The following is a 19571-nucleotide window of genomic DNA, read 5'->3' as shown; positions in this document are numbered from 1 at the left end:
TTATATCGATATTTACACGATATATAGAATATACCTACGCGTTTATTTATTCTAAGGCATTGGTATCGCCTTTATTAGACCGAATCTTACATGAGAAGAGATGAAGAATGGCTTCCTGTGGGCTTTTTGAGTTCCAAGATAGATTTCCATGCTAATTTGTCTCCGACAGATAGAGAATTGATAGCGCTAGCATATGGGTTTTTGAAGTTCGCGGGTTTGATTAGGAGATCGTACGAGGTGCTTATAATAGAGATGAATCACCAGCCTTTGATTGGTGTGGTTCAGCAGGTAGAGTTCACGTCGGACCCAGTGGGTAAGAGACGGAACAGGAATGTTATGTATGTACGATCGTTTGATATGGATCTACGGTACCTGGAAGGGCCAAAGAACAAAGTTGCGGATGGACTTAGTCGTATGCCGTGGTGGTTTGATGCTATTATGGTGCCTGTGTCGGTAGATGGTGTTAAGTTCGCTGCATGTGCAAAAATGGGTCTGCCAGAGATTGATGAAGGTGTGGATTTGTCATTTGATAAGGTCTGCAAGAGTGTGGAAGACAAGAGGTCCGGCTGGCGATGGTTAAAGAAAAGCTGCGAGTGTTAGAGGAGAGTCTTGATGACAAGGTCAATGCCGACTTCAAGGTTCGTGTGGGTTTATTGCATCAGCAGGTTACTGCAGTGATGGAGAGAGGTATTACTAAGATGTGGGATCCGGATGTATTGGCCAGCGAACAGCTTAAGTGTATTGGTCTATATGTATGGTCAGAGCTTGTTCAGCCTTTGCAAGAGTACGTTATTACGCTGGTGCATCAGACTTTAGCGCATACTGGGGTAGATAGGATATGGTAGTTCCTGAAGGTGAAGTATGGAGAGGAAGTGTTACGTTCGCAGGTTGTGAAGGTTTTGAAGAGTTGTGTTGCGTGTCAACAAGTTGAGGGGCTTCGTGGGACTACAGGGTTGTTAATGCAGCCTGAGAGGCCGAAAGGGGTTACAGTGTGTATAGGCATGGATCATTTGACCTTGCCAAGGACAGTTCACGGTTTCGAAGGTTTAGTAGTGGCCATAGATCATTTTTCGAGGATGGTGTGGTGTCGGCCATACACGTTGGAAAAGAACAATACTAAAGGGGTATTAGAATTTGTTCAGCAACAAGTGTTGCCTTGGGGTACGTCTAAGAAGGTAGTGATGGATGAGGGTGGTCCGTTCACTTCAGCAGATATGAAAAGTTTCTGGGCAGAGAGAGGTACATAATGCCATTACGTATCAGTAAATAGGCATCAGGGCAATGGTAGGGCAGAGAGGATCTTGCGTACGATTGTGGATTGGCTTGCTAAGAGCTTGCCGGTTGGGGAGGAAACCTTATGGCAAGCATATATATATTCAGTTATGTTAGCGTACAATGCGACAGTGAATTCGGCCACGGGTATCAGCCCATATTATCATGTTACGGGCCGGCATTATACGGGGCAGGTTGGTAGAGTAATTCAGGCGAAGCTGTTAGAGGTGATAGGTTCTGAGCTTCTGAGTGAAGCTGCTGTGCGGGATAGATCGGTGGCCATTAAAGATGAAGTAGCGAAGGAGGCGCAGGTAAAGGCGGCAGGCAAGAATAGAAAAGAGGCACCAGATTGGCAGCCGGGGCAGTTGGTTTGGTATACTGGTAGGTCGAAGGATAGTAAGATGGCGAAAGCTTATTTAGTGAGAGGCACGATTGATATGAGGGAACACTTACAAGGGATGTACAAGGTCAGAATTAATGGGAAGGTTAAGTCAATGCATGTGGATCAGCTTAAGGTGAGGTTAGAGGATCCGAAGCATGAGGCCAGTATTAGAATGCGTAGGAGGGAAGCTTGTTTGATCTGGCTCTACAATTATACTGGTGAAGGGGCAGCTAGTGTTACAGAACTTGATGAAATGGTGGCAGTAATGCGATCAACAAAGATAGGGTGGACTTGGTTGTATGCCATGAATTCAGCTTTTAGTATATATGTTGATACGATAGTCGATGCGGCAAAGCGAGGTGAGAGTAAGGGCGTGGTAGAAGATACTTTAGATTTAGCTATGAACAAGTTGCAGATGTTTTTCCAGATTGCGAGGGATCCGATTTTGCGGAAGGAGCAGTTGAGTAAATGGATGAATGAATGAACTCGACACTAATGTCTTGTTCATTGGGGAGGTGTAATGTCAACCATGTTTACCTCCGATTTAAAATAATGTTGGTGTTGTAAGTACCGAACTGTTCGTTAATGTTCCTGGGCGTTAATAAGAGTGCGAGAACTTCTAAGTGTAGGCGATAACTTATAAGTATGAAAACTAATAAGTTTGAAAAGTTCTAAGTTGTATTGTGCGGTTTGTTGGCGAACGGCCGCGCAGGCTCGAAAGATGAGGAGGTTGGTGTATGATTAGTGCTTTATAATATGAGCTGGAGGTTGGCAGATGACGATATATGTTGAATGGACTTGTAGGCTCGAAATTGAGTAGATACACACGATTTGATTGGCGGCAGGATTCACAAGGGAATCCTTCGGAGATAGTATAAATACGTGGTTTAGTTCATTCAAGAAGTTCATTCTGCTAAGGTAGACGTTTATTCAACTATCAAGGAAATAAAACTAGGTTCACCGTTACATTGTGTTTTGAGTCGATCAAGATTACACTTATTATCTTTTTGTCCAGAGAGGATATAAATATCGGTATTCGGTATTTTACATAAATGCATCAATATATTTTTAAATGAACACTGTTGTTTCATGAAGAAGGCTATGCCCTTTAGTTTGCGTATTTTAAGTACAAGAATGTGAGTTTATTTTTCAAAAAAAAAAAGCAGTATAGAAAGTGTAATGACGCGATAGAATCACATGTTGTGATGGACCTGACTGGCCTCGACATCTATTTCGGACCCAATACCGACCTGGCCCTGCAGGCCTGCACTAGTCTGACAGAAGTGAAATTATAGTATCTTTAGCTTTGGCCTATACAATAGTCGTAATCATGTGTATTAACGCCTCTATTAGAGTAGCAGTTGTGTTTACCATGGATTATCTATGCCCCTACTGAAGTAGCCTGCTTGAACCCCTAGAGGTTAGTCATGAAGCCAATCTCATAAAGTAAACCATAGTGTGTAGTCTACTTCAAATAAACTCTGCCAAATATGCTAAACTTGAATCGAGACACAATGGAGGGTCTATCCGAAATAGATTTTCAAAATTTGGGCTTTGCCTAGGACAAGTGTATATTGTCATATGTTATTTCAATTACTCAGCATGCTTATGGCGAACTTAATACGCATATACCTCCTGGAATGTACTACACTAACTACAGCTGAATTAATAAAACTTGATGCAGTTCACACCTGCTACCCACACTTATGATCAATAGCTAATGCAGCCGCAAAACAAGAAAAAATAGGTTAATCAAAATATTTGTAGAATCAGTATGTATATTCACAGAGAGATTGAATGCGGAGTCTAGACGCTACCCACTGGTGTCAAAATTTTCATCGAAAGTGTTTGATTGATTTCTCGTCGCGTGCAGAAATAAGTGTAGTTCAGTATCCGCCGTGATTTAGGCTCAACATGCAGAATTCATAGGAATCACGTAAATATGAAATATTCGTCCGTGGAATGGCTCCAATCCAGGCTATAGATTGATACTAAGACTATCAGGCATTCAAACAGTTGATATATATTGATGTAGCATATCAGACGATGATCAGCGAACATCGTTAAATGCGCACCGATCCGTGGGGTAATTTCTGTACTCAGCCGATATTCCAACTGTCACGATACATGCAAAAAAAAAGATGTATAAAGTATACGCGGCTATACAAGCATGCCAGAAATCATTTTGGTACCATTTATTAGAGTTGTGCGAGCTCTACTTCTTAGTTCCGAAGCCCCCGCCGCCAGGACTCTCAATTCGTAGTCGATCGCCAGTGCATACAGAGAATGAATTCTTACCCCCCATGTTCATTCGATTACCATTACGTTGTATCTGCGCCAGGAGAGCAAACATTGTACTTCAATATATAAAGATATCAATTGGCTGTATATATTTCGTCCAAAGATAGAATGCGTACTAAAGTTCTTTGCACTACTTGGCGAATTCGCAGGGTACTGCGCACTTGCGCATCACCCATTGGGTAACAAGCAACACGCATCGTGCGTAATCTAGACTCACGACTGACCGTGTATGTTCACGATTATTTTGAGTTACTATACATATACTCCTCCAGGACAAGACTACCAAACACATAGCCCGGGACAAATAAGGTACTTAGTACCCAAGAAGATCAACTACAATGACCTTTGAAACAGAAACAATGTGTATGATAAGGACTGGATCCACTTTATCCAACATAAAACGAATTAAACTGGATTGACTTTCTAAACGCAGTCCTGATATATGCCTGCACATACAACTGTGCAAACAGACCCCCACAGTGAATTCGTTTTATATCAAGCTTCCCGGTTCTATGCCAACCAAATTCATACCAGCAAATTGTGCCCCCGCGCACCGGGCTGTCCCCCGTCCAGTCCGTACGGCTGAGTTACGCGACGCTCAGTCAATAACGATACCGTCAGCTTACGGCGGAACTCAATCTCTCGTATTACACCATCGCCACTGTTGCGAGAGAGAAAAAAAGGACTGGTCAGATTTCAATTACAAATGTTATGTCTACAGGCCAAATCACGTATAGTATTGCACAGATTGCGAGAGCGAGGTCCAATAGGCGAGGAATTGTCGAACTTGAAATTTATACCCACGTGACATTACGTTTTAGTAAACGAGTGTTTTCAACACCTGTATATCAGCACACCTAGGCAAACGAAATCACCGTAAAGCACAGAGGTCTTGCGCTGGTACACTATTTCGATACGATACTGGGGTAGAAGATTAGCCTGGCAAGTGTCTAGTACAACATGAGTGCGACACATCCAGTCGCCTTCTCGGTTCAAAGCAGTTTAGCTCTGTAAATCTAACAATAAGCGTACCCACGGAAGCGGCCGGCGCCCCCGGAGTTCGCCCGTAAACTGAATTGACGAAGTATCATTGGATAGCGCTGTTCGAGAATCTCGGGGTCGGTGATTCTGTTCAGTTGTGGGAAGTAGCGTTTGGAAGTCAGAGAAGCAATCTGACTCATACCATGTGTCAGAAGACTAGATACACAATTTATAAGATGTACAAGTGTAGACCACCTATAACGCATGTGCGGATGCAAGGCAAGCAATCTGACTCACACCATGGCCAAAAGAATAGATATACACTTTTATAAGATGTATGAGTGTAGACCACCTATCACACATGTGCGAGTGCAAGGCAAGCAATCTGACAGGAGGTTGCACTATTCTCGTCTCTCACCAGCATTGGATTGTTTCCCATCACCACTGACACCTTGATCAGTGCTCACAGGCATACCTTGTGTTGGTCATGTGGGTATGTACACCACTTCGGCCATGCCACCCGGGACCAGCCCCGGAGCCACCGGATATAGTTTCATAATAGCCGAATATGTCGTCGCCCAAAGTCAGATTATTCATGCATCCCTGTGAAAACGACGGGCAGTGGATTTGATTGAGCGAATATACACAGAAAAAACAGGCAAGGTCCCATCAATGCACTGAGAATGTAGATCGTAGAAATAACCTGGAAATGCACTAACAAGAAAATACGTCCAGTACTGCATGCATCACCATGTTTCAGGTAGTCCATATACACTCTAATACTCACCACTTGCTCTCACACACTCAGCGCTTGTACCTGTGATGCTGAAACCGCTCCGAATGCGCGGAAGATGGTGTCTACCACTCGTTGAGATGTGAGCACGTTGCCACCTACCACGGCAGCATGGGGTGATGGGGAAAGCAGACTGTTGTCTGGTACAATCACTTCTACCTGAATAATACATTTTTTTGAAGTATGCACGGTAAGTCGTGAACTGTATCACTAATGTTATGCATTGGGATATGGACCGAGTGGATTAACTTCGGGTATGATCACTTCTACTTGAGAAAGGCTGTTTTATACATATGCAAATTCTGCCACACATACTATGTATATGAATATTCCAAAGAGCGCGAACGAACCTGGGCATATATGTTTTACGTGGGGTGCATTCTCAATATAAGACACTCCGCACTGGTATGGTCAAAGACACTTGCAATCCGCGAGTACGAAAGCATGAGTATGTAACTGAACTAAACACAACAGACATTAGATGAGCGCGAGACAGTCGCCAGTACTATTCCGACGGGGTTTCTCGTAGCTGCTTTGCCCTTTGCTGTCCACGAGATGAACTGCAGTGCACTCTCGCTCAGAAAGCACCAGACCTAAGCTCGTGATGGCTAGCCATATCAAGAGCATCGATAACGCCTCAGATACGTACCGGGTCTAAACAGCCCTGGTTCAAAGGCACATCCTCGCGGATCAAACATCGTAGGCAGTATATAACCGCCGAGTACACTATAGATTTCGGTGCGTTGAGGTTGCCGTAGACTTGCTCGGTAGTTCCATTGAAGTCGAATACCTGTGATTGCGGTGTTGATATAGCAAAGGTGAGAACTCGATTTCCCGATAAAAGGGAGGAGACACCGCCGGCAGTCTGCGTCTCGGCGAATATATTGAATATAGATTTAGGCGTAATAGTGTTCCCGATACTCGGTAAGTCAATTAAAATAAAATAACGTGGGAACGCGGTGTTGATATGACAATGATAAAATAAAATCGGCCAATAGAGGTCTCTCGTATCTCAACCGTATCGGTCCTGGTCAACTTCGGTGGTAAACTCCGAGATCAAAGATTCAACTATCATCAAACCGTGAGTCGGTTATGATGAGGATTAGATATGAGGTAACGAACCAATGGGAGAGCGAGAATCATTCATCTCATCTCAGGAAATACCATATCTAGTGTACTACTGCCGTTTCGCAAAGTGACGATCAGCGTTTGCAGGTTGACAAAAAATAGATGCAAGCAGACGGTGCGACGTATGAATAATAATAGCTTATATATATATATATATTCCTGGAATGATAACACACACCATGAAAAAACACGCACGAGGACAGTCACATAAATATCGGATTCCCAAAATTCCTGATATGGAATAGGGATAGAAAAGGCGACAGCCTCGCCTCAGCTTCGCACTCCGCAGTGCAGCATACGATATCAATAGATCCACCACTAAATCACAACCACAACCGATGAGTGGACAACAACAGTAAGTTACGTTTGTCGAAGGGCATGATAAATAGATATAAAACAATCTTTAGCCTCGACTTTTTGTGCATTCCCAGGTGCACCATAAACATAACTACGAACACACAACTAAGAAGAAACCCAACACACGGATGGTCCATGAGAAGAAGCACTTTCCCAGGTGCACCATAAACATAAACTACGGACACATAAACTAAGAAACCCAATACATGGATGGTCCACGAGATGAAGCACTTTCCCAGGTGCACCATAAACATAAACTACGGACACATAAACTAAGAAGAAACCCAATACATGGATGGACCACGAGATGAAGCACTTTCCCAGGTGCACCATAAACATAACTATGAACACACAAACTAAGAAGAACCCCAACACATGGATGGTCCACGAGATGGAGCACTTTCCCAGGTGCACCATAAACATAACTATGAACACACAAACTAAAGAAACACAATATATGGATGGTCCACGAGATGAAGCACTTTCCCAGGTGCACCATAAACATAACTATGAACACACAAACTAAGAAGAAACCCAACACATGGATGGACCACGACATGAAGCACTTTCCCAGGTGCACAAGAAACATAACTAAACACGCCAACTAAGAAGAAACCCGACACATGGATGGTCCATGAGATGAATTTTGGTCATCAGTGCGTGTGATATATAGCGCTAGTAAAACTTACAGCCGTTCCGTCGGTCGTATTGATACTCACTGCGAGATTTATGCGCGATCCGTCATCCATGAAGTCCTCCGCACTGAAGCTTACAGATTCTGTCAGTCGGATGAGACGCAGAACGTTCAGTGCAGATTAAGATGATAGACATTTGCAAAGACACAGAGAGATGCATCTGCTAAATTTGAGCGAGAAACAGAGTGTATGCAGCGTATCGCCAGTAACTGAAAAACTGTACTGCCACGGAGCTTGGCTGAAAGGAAACATAGATATACATAAAATGCCAGTGCATGCGGTAGGTTTAATCAAAGGTTAACACAGAAGGTGGATTCCTCACAATAGATGTGAGTTGAGTATGTACATGCGATCAAACAATCACCGAAAGAACGAGCACCATTAACAATCACACACTACTAGACCCCGCAGCACAGCGATGATACACTGAACAATTGTAAACAATCCAACTGTGGCTGCGCTTCTATTGAAAGTCTGATACTTGTGAAATAGGAAGGCAAAGTACTGCTGCAGTCCTAAAACAAAACCTGGTGATCCATACCTTGGCCGTCCTTTGCCAGTCGTCGCCCCACCTGTTTGAGCATCTCCCGGACAGCTTCTGCGGCGTGTTTCTGGATGTGGTACATGTACGCATGCACGTACGCACGCCCGTACTCCTGCATCAGCTCCTGGACTAGGCTGATCCCTTGATTATTGGCAGCAACCTTCATACGGGGTGTAGGTAAATCTACAATGTGAGCACCGTATCCCACATGCAGAAGATTTCCTCGAGTATATCGCAGCACATACTACTCTCCGAACAGACGGCACGCGAGCCAACGTACCGCAGACATTGAAACTTGTACGTACACGAGTGCATGCTCCAGACAAAGACGCATTTAACTTTTAAGGTTAACACCATCACATCTTGTCCAACACTCCTGCAGACCTTTCCGCTAATGTGCGGTCCAGATACAACCCATATCTGTATTGACACATGACAATTAGTGGTGTTGTGTTGTGCTGTGTATACCTGAGCTTGAAGATCCGACAAATTGTCGCTCAGATTGCGAGTCTTGGCGTCTGTCAACAGTTGAGTGATTCCTTCCTCCTGGAACACGTACTCACGGACTAAGAAGTAGGATTTAATAGCCACCCCCTCATCCTCAATAGTCCGGCTGTGCGGTGGCATTGACCCGGGTGTAATGCCACCTATATCCGAGTGATGGCCTCGGGATGCGACAAAGAAAACGATCGAGTTGCTGCGTTTGCGAAATGCATTGGTGTACAGGAGTTAGTCTTGCACTGTGCGAAGTTACTTCGAAGCCAATGTCAGTCTACTCAAACGTCATTGCGAGATTGAGAATGGTAAGCCAACTACATCAGATTACTGTTGAGTGCTGGATATATATGTGATGGAGGTGATGAGAAGACATGCCTCGACGAATGTCGGAAGCTTGTGTATACAATGGCGTGATACACAGGTAGGAAAAGTATGAGGAGCGCCAAAAAACGAATACGAGCGCGATTGAGATCCATATGAGACTTCCACACATACATATAGTTTTTCCGAATAGGGGTTAGTCATTGTTATCGTAGGCAATTAACTACGTCACATGCATACAACTCACCCGTCTTTCTCGAATATCGGTGTTATCACAGTGATGTCCGGCAAATGACTACCACCGGCGGCAGGATGGTTTGTGACGAGCACATCCCCAGGCCTCATTTCTAACGGTGACATCCACATCATGGTAAGAAAATTAAGTATATTTTGATTAGTCCTGCGAAAGGCGAGGTTCCCCGGTGGGAGAACTAAGTATAGTTTATGTAGTCCTGCTAAAGGCTAAAGTTATTGAGTGCTCCTCAATATACTTCTGTCAATATGTTGTTGACAATTTGTTTACCAGCGATTGAGATTATGGCAAAAGCCTCGTGGGATTAGTGTTGTGTACGTGTTTCAATCCCGACTGGCAACTACTCGATATGCTGTTTCTTTAATTCAGAATGCACGGGCAGAAAAACCAACCGCCTTACAATTGACAGCACACACAAACTGAAATTAGACTACAAGATCATCAATGAGTAATGATACTACAAGATCACCAATGAGTGCTCATTCTTCTGAGCTCTTTACAACTGACATTCTATCAAATGATGCTGTCTAGGACGAGTCATCATGCTGTAGATGTCTATGCTTTTGACGTACTGTGTGACAGCGCAAAGAAGCATAGAGATTTAATTGAACTTTCAGGCACTGAGAACAATAGAAAGATTGATCCAATACGTAGCAAATATAGGCAGATAAACTGAGAAACAGAAAAGTGACATACACTTGTGGTGAAGATCAATGTCTCGCAGAAACCCATTTAAACACACCTGCTGCACGTTGCTGTATTTGGTACTGGATCGCTGCCTGCATAGATCCCAAATGTACCGGAATATGCGGTGCGTTTGCTACCAACCCACCGTCAGGGCTGAACAGAGCGCACGAGAAGTCCAATCTGATGAGTTGCAGAGGAGGGGATAGTGGGGTGAATACTTGAGGGATGCTCATATTTTGGATTAAGCTCGTTAGCGACAGATTGGCAACGGATAGACAGTAATTTGGGCAGCAATCGCGCCCAATACATGCCTCGGTTCGTCAACCTGTGCAATGCGTAAGTACGTCAGCGGACGAATACTATAAATAGGATAGGAGGTACAGTCTTCTAGTTACGACGCACGACCAAGCATACCTTTCTTTGATGTTAGTGGAGATAGAGGTACGTTGTAGCACCCTTCCCATCTGTTCAGCTATGCTCATGAATCTGTGCGAGAATACACCCAGCATGATTGGGTCTACCTTTGACCCGTCGTTCCGACTCTTTGCTATGTCCCCTCGGTCCCTGCAGATATTGAGAAAAACACAATTAATACGACAAATCATAGAATGCCAGTATAAACTTCAAAATGAATTTTCAAGGTTGTCAATAGCCATAGATCGGAGGGCAGGAGGGCAGTATGTTTCAAAACACTCAATTTTCTGATTCATTCGCACAATGAAGTTGTTCCATCGCCTGGTCGTCAATTAAACATTTCCGTTATGTAGCAATCGGGTCTCAGAACAAGATGAGTGCTAAATTAACTTGACAAAAAACTTCCTCGACCTAATGCGCTTTAGGATTCTAATCCTCAAGCTATATACAAAACCAAATCATAAGCTAAAATCGAATCTAAATCTCGAGCTAAATACGAATCTAAATCTTAAGCTAAATACGAATCTATATCTTAAGCTAAATACGAATCTAAATCTTAAGCTAAATACGAATCTAAATCTTAAGCTAAATACGAATCTAAATCTTCAGCTAAAAACCAATATTAATCTTAAGCTAAATACCAATCTTAAGCTGAATACGAATCCAAAACGTTTTTACACACCCCAGCTTGATCTCCGTGTTGCCCTTGTCGGTGATGTAAGCCGTACAGTGAGGTTCCACTAAGAGAGTGGACAGTTGATCGAGAATGATGGCTGGGCCCTCCACTACAGCATTCGGTGGCAATTCAGAAAGTTTGTACAAAGCGGTGCTGCGCGCCCCACCTTCGAAGTAGCACTCCACATGTGGCTGGGAATCTCGGTCGGGAGGTGACTGGTTATTGGCTGCCAATGTACTGGGTGTTTGTATGGATAAGTATGGCGAGTGTGTGCGAGTGAGGGAAAGTACGTGGGAGCCGGTAGGTAGAATCACATGTACATGTAAACCCCCGCAGGTAAAGATCAAATATTCCTAGAGCCAGCAAACGAACCGATTTACTCTAGGATGATAATTTAGGACCCACACTGGAGAAAAGGATACTCCATTTCGTGCGAACAATACACAGCAGGCTAGAACCGTTTTTCTCGCACCATTCGTGATACTAATAAAGCCGTTGAATGTACTAGTTATTGACTGTCTTGGAATAGTCACTTTTATCACAGCTAGTGCTTTCTGCTTCACATCAATCAGTTCTTAGAAGACAAAGCTTTTGTTGACCGGCGATCACCATCCAGTATGCTAAGGGAAGTACCTAAACCTATTCAATGGTGCATAGCACTGTTTAATACATAACACTGTGGCCTATTCTCGCGTAAGGCATGAATTTATCCTGCTCCAGTACTATATCATCTTACCTTCGCTCATGGGTCTTTACACTTGCCGATGCTCGCACGCGTACATTGTCGATCAATATCGGCCTGGCACCAATAACAAATCCGAATTCCTGCTTGTACTCTCTCAAGAATGCAGTCGCAAATCCGCCCATTGCAATCTCATCCCAGTTCGTCCTGAGGCCTACATCTACCAGTTCGGGACTTTCGACCATTAAAGCACAATCGGTCTTCTCATAGCTACAAAGATGTGGAGACAAAGAATGTGGATATCGTTAAATACTGAAAGCACCACGCTCTGTACGTATGCAACTTAGCCGACAGTGTTGCTATGGTGATACTGCTGCATCAAGCCGGGAGAAGTTTGCTATTCGTGATAAGGTAGTATGTACCACGCGAAAGGTTGTTGAATTACTATCGCAGTCTGCCATCCCATCCACTTCAACTGATTTCTAGCGGTTGACTGTGCTGATGAAACGATTGGATCCTCCAGTGAAACAAGAAATCCGCATTCAAGAAAATTCAAGCACAAACATATACACCTCGCCCAGGAGAGTGTGACTAAAGTGAGTGAGCTGGGAATAATTTCACAAACCACTATACATGGATATTGTCAAATCAATTAATACCGATTGAACCACCGGATGCACATACCGCATATGCAGAAACAATCTGAGCGATATATCGTCCTCGCTGAAACCCTTCGCAGTCAGTACACCCGACGCTTCTGTGCACAAGCGCTGCATTCTGTCTCTTAACGACGAATACGTATCTTCACCGTACACGCACGACACGGGTTCCTGTGCCTCCTCAACCACATCTGCGAGCGACAAACCGTAAGCTGATAGAATACCAGCATATCTGCACATGTGGATGGAAGGTTTAATATGCGATGACAGACGTAGTGAGTGTTCAGCAAGCAAGCCAGCCGTAGTCCACATGGTATTCGAAGGTGATCAAATCAACTATATACATTCATACGAACTATGTAATTATGCATGTACGATTACTATCTGTAGTTAACCGGCCACTATGTTTGATTTTCTGGCATAAAGCTTTTCTGACGGAGGGTTATAAAATAACAGTCCTCTAAAGGTAAGCATATGTCAAGTTAAAACTTGCCCACATGTGGGGAGAATAGATCTGTGTATATTGAGCGTACGCAAATGTGTACAATCTTACGAGTATGGTCATTGCGTATGGTATTCATCTTTGTGATTGCCACGGGTCTACAATAGACAGCAAACGTAGGAGTGGAACGAGCAACGCTGTTCTTCAAGAGTGCAGACATGCACAACTGAGCTCCACTCTAACGCACAGTAATCCTATTTGGATCTCCAGATTCATATTCCCTTTTTTACATTTAGTATATCAACTCGCACAAAACCACAACGCCTCCTTTACTTAATTTTCAATAGCACACACAATGTTGCAACGCAAGTAGACACAGCCACGATGTATTGACTCTTCACTAATCAGAACTTTAATCAGACATTCAAAAACGCAAAGCACATACGCACGCACACGACCATTGTCCGTCAGCAAAGATAAGCGCGTATAGCCGCATATGTGTAGTTTCATTTCTGTCAATACACATCTAAGTTAAGACAAATTGACTCCTTACTTATGAATTTTGATGCGTCCCATCCCGAGATTCCTTGCCACAGCGCACGCGTGTTGACCGCCAGCGCCGCCAAAACAAGCGAGCACGTGCGTTGTTGTGTCATGGCCTCTCGCTTGAGTGAGCGCCCGAATTGGCCGACACATAGCCTCGTTTGCCACTTTGATGAAGCTGTTGTTACAACGAAGCGATATAAATGGTGGAAGAATCAACAATCTGGGTCTGGGAATAGTGTGTGTGATTGCCGGGTGCGGTACACTCCGCTCTGGAACGTGTAGATATGGACATGATTGATGATATCTCACGCGCGAAGAACTGTATTTGGTATGTTGGTCATGTCCTTTCTCATTTTTCCCCAAACCTTTTCCGATGCGAATGCCTCGAGTTTCCTAGAAGTAACTATGCTGTGACTATATGACCCTTTTAGTGGTACACGAGGGCGGCACAGACGTACAAGTGATTTGGAACTCAGCTGGTCTCTTGGGCGCAGACCGGTAACCGGTTTGAGAAGTACAGTCACTCGGTCGTTCAGTCTCAAGAATTGGATGTAAAACCATGCATCACCCGATGTTTACATAAGTAAAGCTTTTCATTTCTTTTATCGCACAATCCAATTTTATCCAATCGTATTTAATCCAATTCACCACGTTGGGTTCTCCGTCTCCAGTGACAATACTCTGGCGCACAAACAAATACATACACGAGCGTACAGGCCACGAAAGAAAAATGCAAGTTCACATTTTTATTAGCAACGACACATACATACGACAACCATACCCGAGCGCGACGTCCTGTGGGCTCAGATGAGTGTACGTCCCTTCGCCCGCATAGTGTTCCTTATTGAATGAATTGATCTCAGACGTGAAAGCGGTAAAGGCCGCGCGAGTACCTGCAACGGGTGTGGTGTGTCTGATGTATTTAGAAAGGCGCTGATGACCATAGTTGTAGGATACAGTACCAGATTATTCAGGGTATACCTTCAGTATGCATAACTTTGTACTCTGCCAACTCTGGTACAACATAGGGGCCTGGTTCACTACTGCAGAAATTATTCGTGCCTACAACGGCACATGTGGTTTTGATAACAGAGGACCCACTAAGTGCGACCAATAAAGTTGGCACCAAAGAATCAATACAACACCATATAGTGATTCAGCCGCGCAGGTGCGACAACTTTCAGTGCGAGATTCCTTGACTTGATAACATTTGGTTTGCACCATTGACACATATGAACACGTATACGATAATCGGAAGCGATCTAACGGAGAACCGGACTAAAGCAAACAAATGCTATAATATAAAGAAAATAATCTGTGAAAGCAACATAGCATATTTCGATAAGAATTGCAAAGAACTAGTATGGCCTTCGGATATAATTCAACATGTGCGAAGTAGCATGGATATGAAGAAGTGCCCTACATTCGGACTAAGTAGAGACTCATAACAAGCAAGAGTGAGCCAACAAACAGACAAAGACAAATGGGCAAGGTGCTTTCGACTGATAATAATGGAAGCTCTGTACACCCGGTATCAAACTTAGAATGTAATCTCGACTACAGCATAAGGGAAGTTCGTACCTTCGACATCCAGGGGTAGATCTTCGTTCGGCCCAAAGATGGATGGGAATTGGTCCGCTCTTATACGACCAAGCAGTAGATTGGCATCTGTCACTGCCAAAGGCCCTCCTATTCAGTTTAAACAAATCAGGATTCAAAAGATGAGGACATTTGCTTAGTGTTGTGTTGTGCCCAACCCGGCTCACGGGTATATACAGTACATGCACCTAAACGTACCTGATGGTATTCACTGACGTAGCTAAGCCGCGTACGTGTGCGATGCTCAACTTCGCACATGCAAGGATATAGAGAAGTCCATCGCTAGCAGCAGGTGAAGAAAGGTGCGTACTTTAGCTCTATTTGATAGTGCAGGCGGCCGGCTCGAGCCGCCCTAGTGTTGAACACAAGAGTGTCTCTGCTGGCTATAATGAACTACTAGATTGCCAGTTGTTGCTTAGCTAAGCAAAGTCACATATAGTGTTCTACTAGAACTATCATCCCACTCCTTCAGAATGCATGCCACTATTACCCATTATCTTTGCAATAACAGGCCTCTAACACACATTACCTTTACGATAACAGACAGGTTTGCGATAACTGGCCTCTAACACACATTACCTTTACGATAACAGACAGGGCCAGGATGTGCGCCCACCGATTCAGGTCCGACCACAAACATGCCAGAGCGGAAGAACAATCGACTGCCGCCTCCAGCTGCTACTGTGTTGATGTCTAGTTGAGGAGCCTGTGGTTGACGTAGCACGTGAATGAGAGAAGGCCAAAAGTGAGATGTAACGAAAGGGCCAGCGGAAACGACGCTGGGTGGTACTTGACAGGGGTAGTAAGCTCAGAAGCTACTGGAATTTTTTGAAGGCAGATTTGGTTGATTGATGAATAATGGCGTCACAAAATCGCTTTGGCAATCGCACTATTCCTAAGTTGTGATGTAAATACTTTTATTTCTTTGCACGCAGTAATCACCTGGATGGAGATTCCAGCGGTAATGGTCTCAAATACATGGTCGAAGCTACCTGCAAAGCGAGAAACGTCTGTTGAAGTGCCACCCATGTCAAATCCGATAACAGGCGAGGGCGAATCCAGTCTCGGTTTTTTGGCCTGAACCTCCGGAAGTAAGGGCAGAGAGGTTTAGTTCAAACGAATTCTGTTCTGAAGCCCACCATGAGTGATCTCAAAAGCAAACCATACAGTTACTCGATCAGAAATTACATACCGTTTATGCGATTAGTACAATATGACAGTGGGTTTCCGATCAACGCTCACAAGTATACTGCAGATTGAACCGGTATATCGCCCTTTCAAACACCCGCATTAAATACAAACGAATGTGGTGGCAAGTATCATCAAATATGGTGCTGTGAACCACATAAAGGTATATATTCTAGCACTGAACCCCCGCACAAGCCAATATCTTGACGAGAAGTAATACTATACACCCATAGAACTTTCGCGCACTACATTGATCAGTGACAGATATCTGATGCGATGCGTGTTATAAGCTAGTTCACACTCCCCTCACCTTTGACTCCAGCGCTTCATCGATCTTATCCGTATCGTAGTATGCGGCTTTAGAATAGCCAACCACGCCGCCTGCAGGCCCACTTAGAATAGCGCGAGCGCCGCTGAAGTCCTCCATGGCCGTCATTCCACCGTCAGACTGCATAAACATTACACTCACCTGCAGTACCAGGGTATGCGAAGATAGCGACAGTAGAATGAGACCATTGTGTAGGTATGTCAACGCTTGAACTATTTTAAGAACAGAATTGAAATGAGGCAGATAGATTGTCGCTGATTATACTACTATAGAAGAACTGACAATGTACTCGCGCGGTGGTATAACATAAACTCCCAGCATATATGAAGAAAATGGGCATTACATTTTGAGAAATCAATTCCCACTTCCCGGAGCCAAATGCTCGATAACGTGAACGGTGACAGCAGCAACAAGCACATAAGAACATACACCCTGAAGTCCATTCTCGAATCCACTGCAGAAGCCCTCCACATAGCGTTTGATGCAGGGGGTCAGGTACGCATCCGCACAAGCTGTGTACCCTCTCGGCACAATCTTGGCCATGGGCATCACAGTTGACGACAGTGACACGTGCGTGAACCCGATGTCCTTGGCGATCTTTTCTATGCGTTTCTCGTGTGTCTGGAACGTATACGAGTGCATCAGGGCCACTGCCAGGCTGCGGATGCCGCGTGCGTACACTTCCTGCAGTTGCTCACGTACTTGCGTCTCGTCTAATCCCTGAACAAAAATAAGTAGGCCATAGATATCTCCCATGAGAGTCTACAGATGTCCGTTGGATACAACATCCCCATCGCTAAACAGCAGAGATGATAAGAACTCGGTACTTTGTGTAGGTGCGCTAAAAAACCTGTCTATGTCCAGTATGCGAAAGCAATTGTTTTGATACAAGATTGTCTGAAAGCGAAGACAGCCTACACAGTTTAATTACGCACCTCATTTTAGCGTGAGGACCAAATATGAGCACATATATGGTACGGTGCACATGTACATGCAATCTCATTGATACTCAAGCTGTCTTTGTGTATTCTTATACAAAGACTCTCTATGCACACAAAGCTACGAATAAATGTTACCTTCTCAATGATGAGACGATCTCCTGTAACCCCCTCCTCCTCCTCTCCCGTAATGCCGTCCTGCTCATTCTGTTGCAGGACTACACGCTCATCCACCTCAATGACACTCTCGTGAAGCACCTCAGGTATCTCCACTCTGCAATGAAATAATTTAAAGATTGTGAAGTGTAAACCGCACTATCAATGAGTGGCGCGAAAATCAGCAACTCAAAGTGGCAGACACACCCTGCTTATGATGCATGGATACTGAATTACCGCTGCACGTATTCGCGCGTGTGTGCTGGCCGTAAGTAGATAGTCCCCAGATTGGATGATTCTAAGAGAAGTTGTAAGATTATACATAATAAGCTTGATTCAGTATAGAAGAATAGCTTGTGTCCTGATGGATGTAATCTACTCAGAAAAATGTGGAGCCGTGTGCCGCGAGCGAAGATACCGACCAACAGGTGGGAGACTCGTCAACATATGGTGGTTGTTTGCGCGAATACATATATTTGCTTTTCTTATGGAGACGTTTACATAGTTGTTTGTAATATCTGAATCCAAACTTACCTGATGTCGAAGATATTAGGTCTTGACTGCGTGCCGATGTGGAGTAGGTCCTTGAAGCCTTTAGTCGTTACAAAAGTGAAAGGTTCGCCCTTTCTTTCGAGAAGTGCATTCGTGGCGACGGTTGTACCCATGCGTATCGATCCAATCCGGGCGCTTTTGACTGCAATTTTGGTAAAAACCCCAGCGCATAATGAATCGAAATCGCCTCCCAAATGAAATGTCACTCATACGCGGCGCTTAAGTAATACTGCATTGTTGTCTGTCTCCAGTGTATACAAGAAGTTCAACAATCACTTCTGAGGATACACCATGTACGGTCATGGATACAGTGTTACCTCCACCCTATTGTGCAATAGCATCAATCGAACTCAAATCGATTGCGACCTAGCTGACTTTAAACAATTACGAACACCCCCTGAAGGCCACAAACGATACTTCAGGTACAACCTGATACTGCCACAACACTTCTTTATACAATCGTACAAGTCGTAGAACCCCAGAGTTTGACCAATACATTAGAGCGAGAGGTGGACGCAAGACACGCAGGGACCCCCACTACACGGAACATTCGCGTGAAAGTACAAGCACAATTATAATCAACCTGGGGCGGCTGCTGGGTACGGTTCTCCGGTAGCTACCTCCAAGATTCGCCGGATACCTTCCCGTGGTGCATCTGGATAGTTCGCCGGATCTTCTGAGAGCAACTTGAGCACTCGCGTCTCACCCCCAGGGCATTCAGCGTAGACATCTGGATACGTTCGTGTTTGAGGTTTCGTATAATTTACGGAACCTTTGCTTTACGCGAGCATTCCAGACTTTCATTTACAATACAACTGCTTGTCGTGAGAAAGTGAAACCTACATATATGCATTCAGGCATCAAGCAACCAAATGAATCTATTCGTAACTAGTCGATGACAGCACACTGTCCAAATGTGTCCCTGTGCATTCACCTCTGAATCCGAAATAACACATCTCCAGAGTAGAATAAAATAACATTTGTGTTAAGCTGTGTTCGTATCGAAAGCGAAACGCGTTCCTCTCCAACACCACGACTAAAATAGGGATATATATATATGTATATATATATATGTATATATATATATATATACAGACACACACACATATATATATATATATATATATATATATATATATATATATATATATAGTGTGTGTGTGTGTGTGTGTGTGTGTG

At 44.1% G+C, this 19571-nt stretch overlaps 1 protein-coding gene across 2 annotated transcripts; it reads right to left on the bottom strand.

The window, feature by feature from the left end:
* Positions 1-3840: 3840 nt before the first annotated feature.
* Positions 3841-19125, bottom strand: SARC_07503. Of its 2 annotated transcripts, none has more exons than XM_014298557.1 (25): positions 18976-19125; positions 18375-18534; positions 17823-17958; positions 17176-17466; positions 16729-16887; positions 16173-16313; positions 15810-15936; positions 15213-15320; positions 14413-14524; positions 13639-13806; positions 12669-12875; positions 12039-12254; positions 11309-11539; positions 10627-10776; positions 10268-10392; positions 9520-9619; positions 8922-9150; positions 8451-8613; positions 7904-7992; positions 6379-6519; positions 5754-5888; positions 5412-5539; positions 4988-5083; positions 4487-4616; positions 3841-3986 (listed from the first exon to the last, which is right to left on the bottom strand). In XM_014298557.1, exons 2-25 carry the CDS (start codon positions 18503-18505, stop codon positions 3870-3872), a joined length of 3630 nt encoding a protein of 1209 aa, XP_014154032.1. In that variant the 5' UTR covers positions 18506-18534; positions 18976-19125; the 3' UTR covers positions 3841-3869. The 2 variants fall into 2 exon arrangements, with proteins under 2 accessions (XP_014154032.1, XP_014154031.1); XM_014298556.1 differs by having other exon boundaries at positions 16173-16307.
* Between the last annotated feature and the right edge of the window lie 446 nt (positions 19126-19571).

This window comes from Sphaeroforma arctica, assembly GCF_001186125.1.
Source record: "Sphaeroforma arctica JP610 unplaced genomic scaffold supercont1.600, whole genome shotgun sequence".
In the NCBI taxonomy this organism is placed as follows: Eukaryota; class Ichthyosporea; order Ichthyophonida; genus Sphaeroforma; species Sphaeroforma arctica.
This window is presented reverse-complemented; position numbering and strand designations above follow the sequence as displayed.

Excerpts from the sequence above, each read along its gene's own strand:
- SARC_07503 (XM_014298557.1), bottom strand. The coding sequence starts at position 18,505 with ATGGGTACAACCGTCGCCACGAATGCACTTCTCGAAAGAAAGGGCGAA. Across the intron at positions 12,255-12,668 it reads AGATTGTTTCTGCATATGCG|CTATGAGAAGACCGATTGTG; the intron begins GTATGTGCATCC and ends ACATCTTTGTAG. Across the intron at positions 9,620-10,267 it reads AATACAGCAACGTGCAGCAG|AAATGAGGCCTGGGGATGTG; the intron begins GTGTGTTTAAAT and ends TGTCACCGTTAG.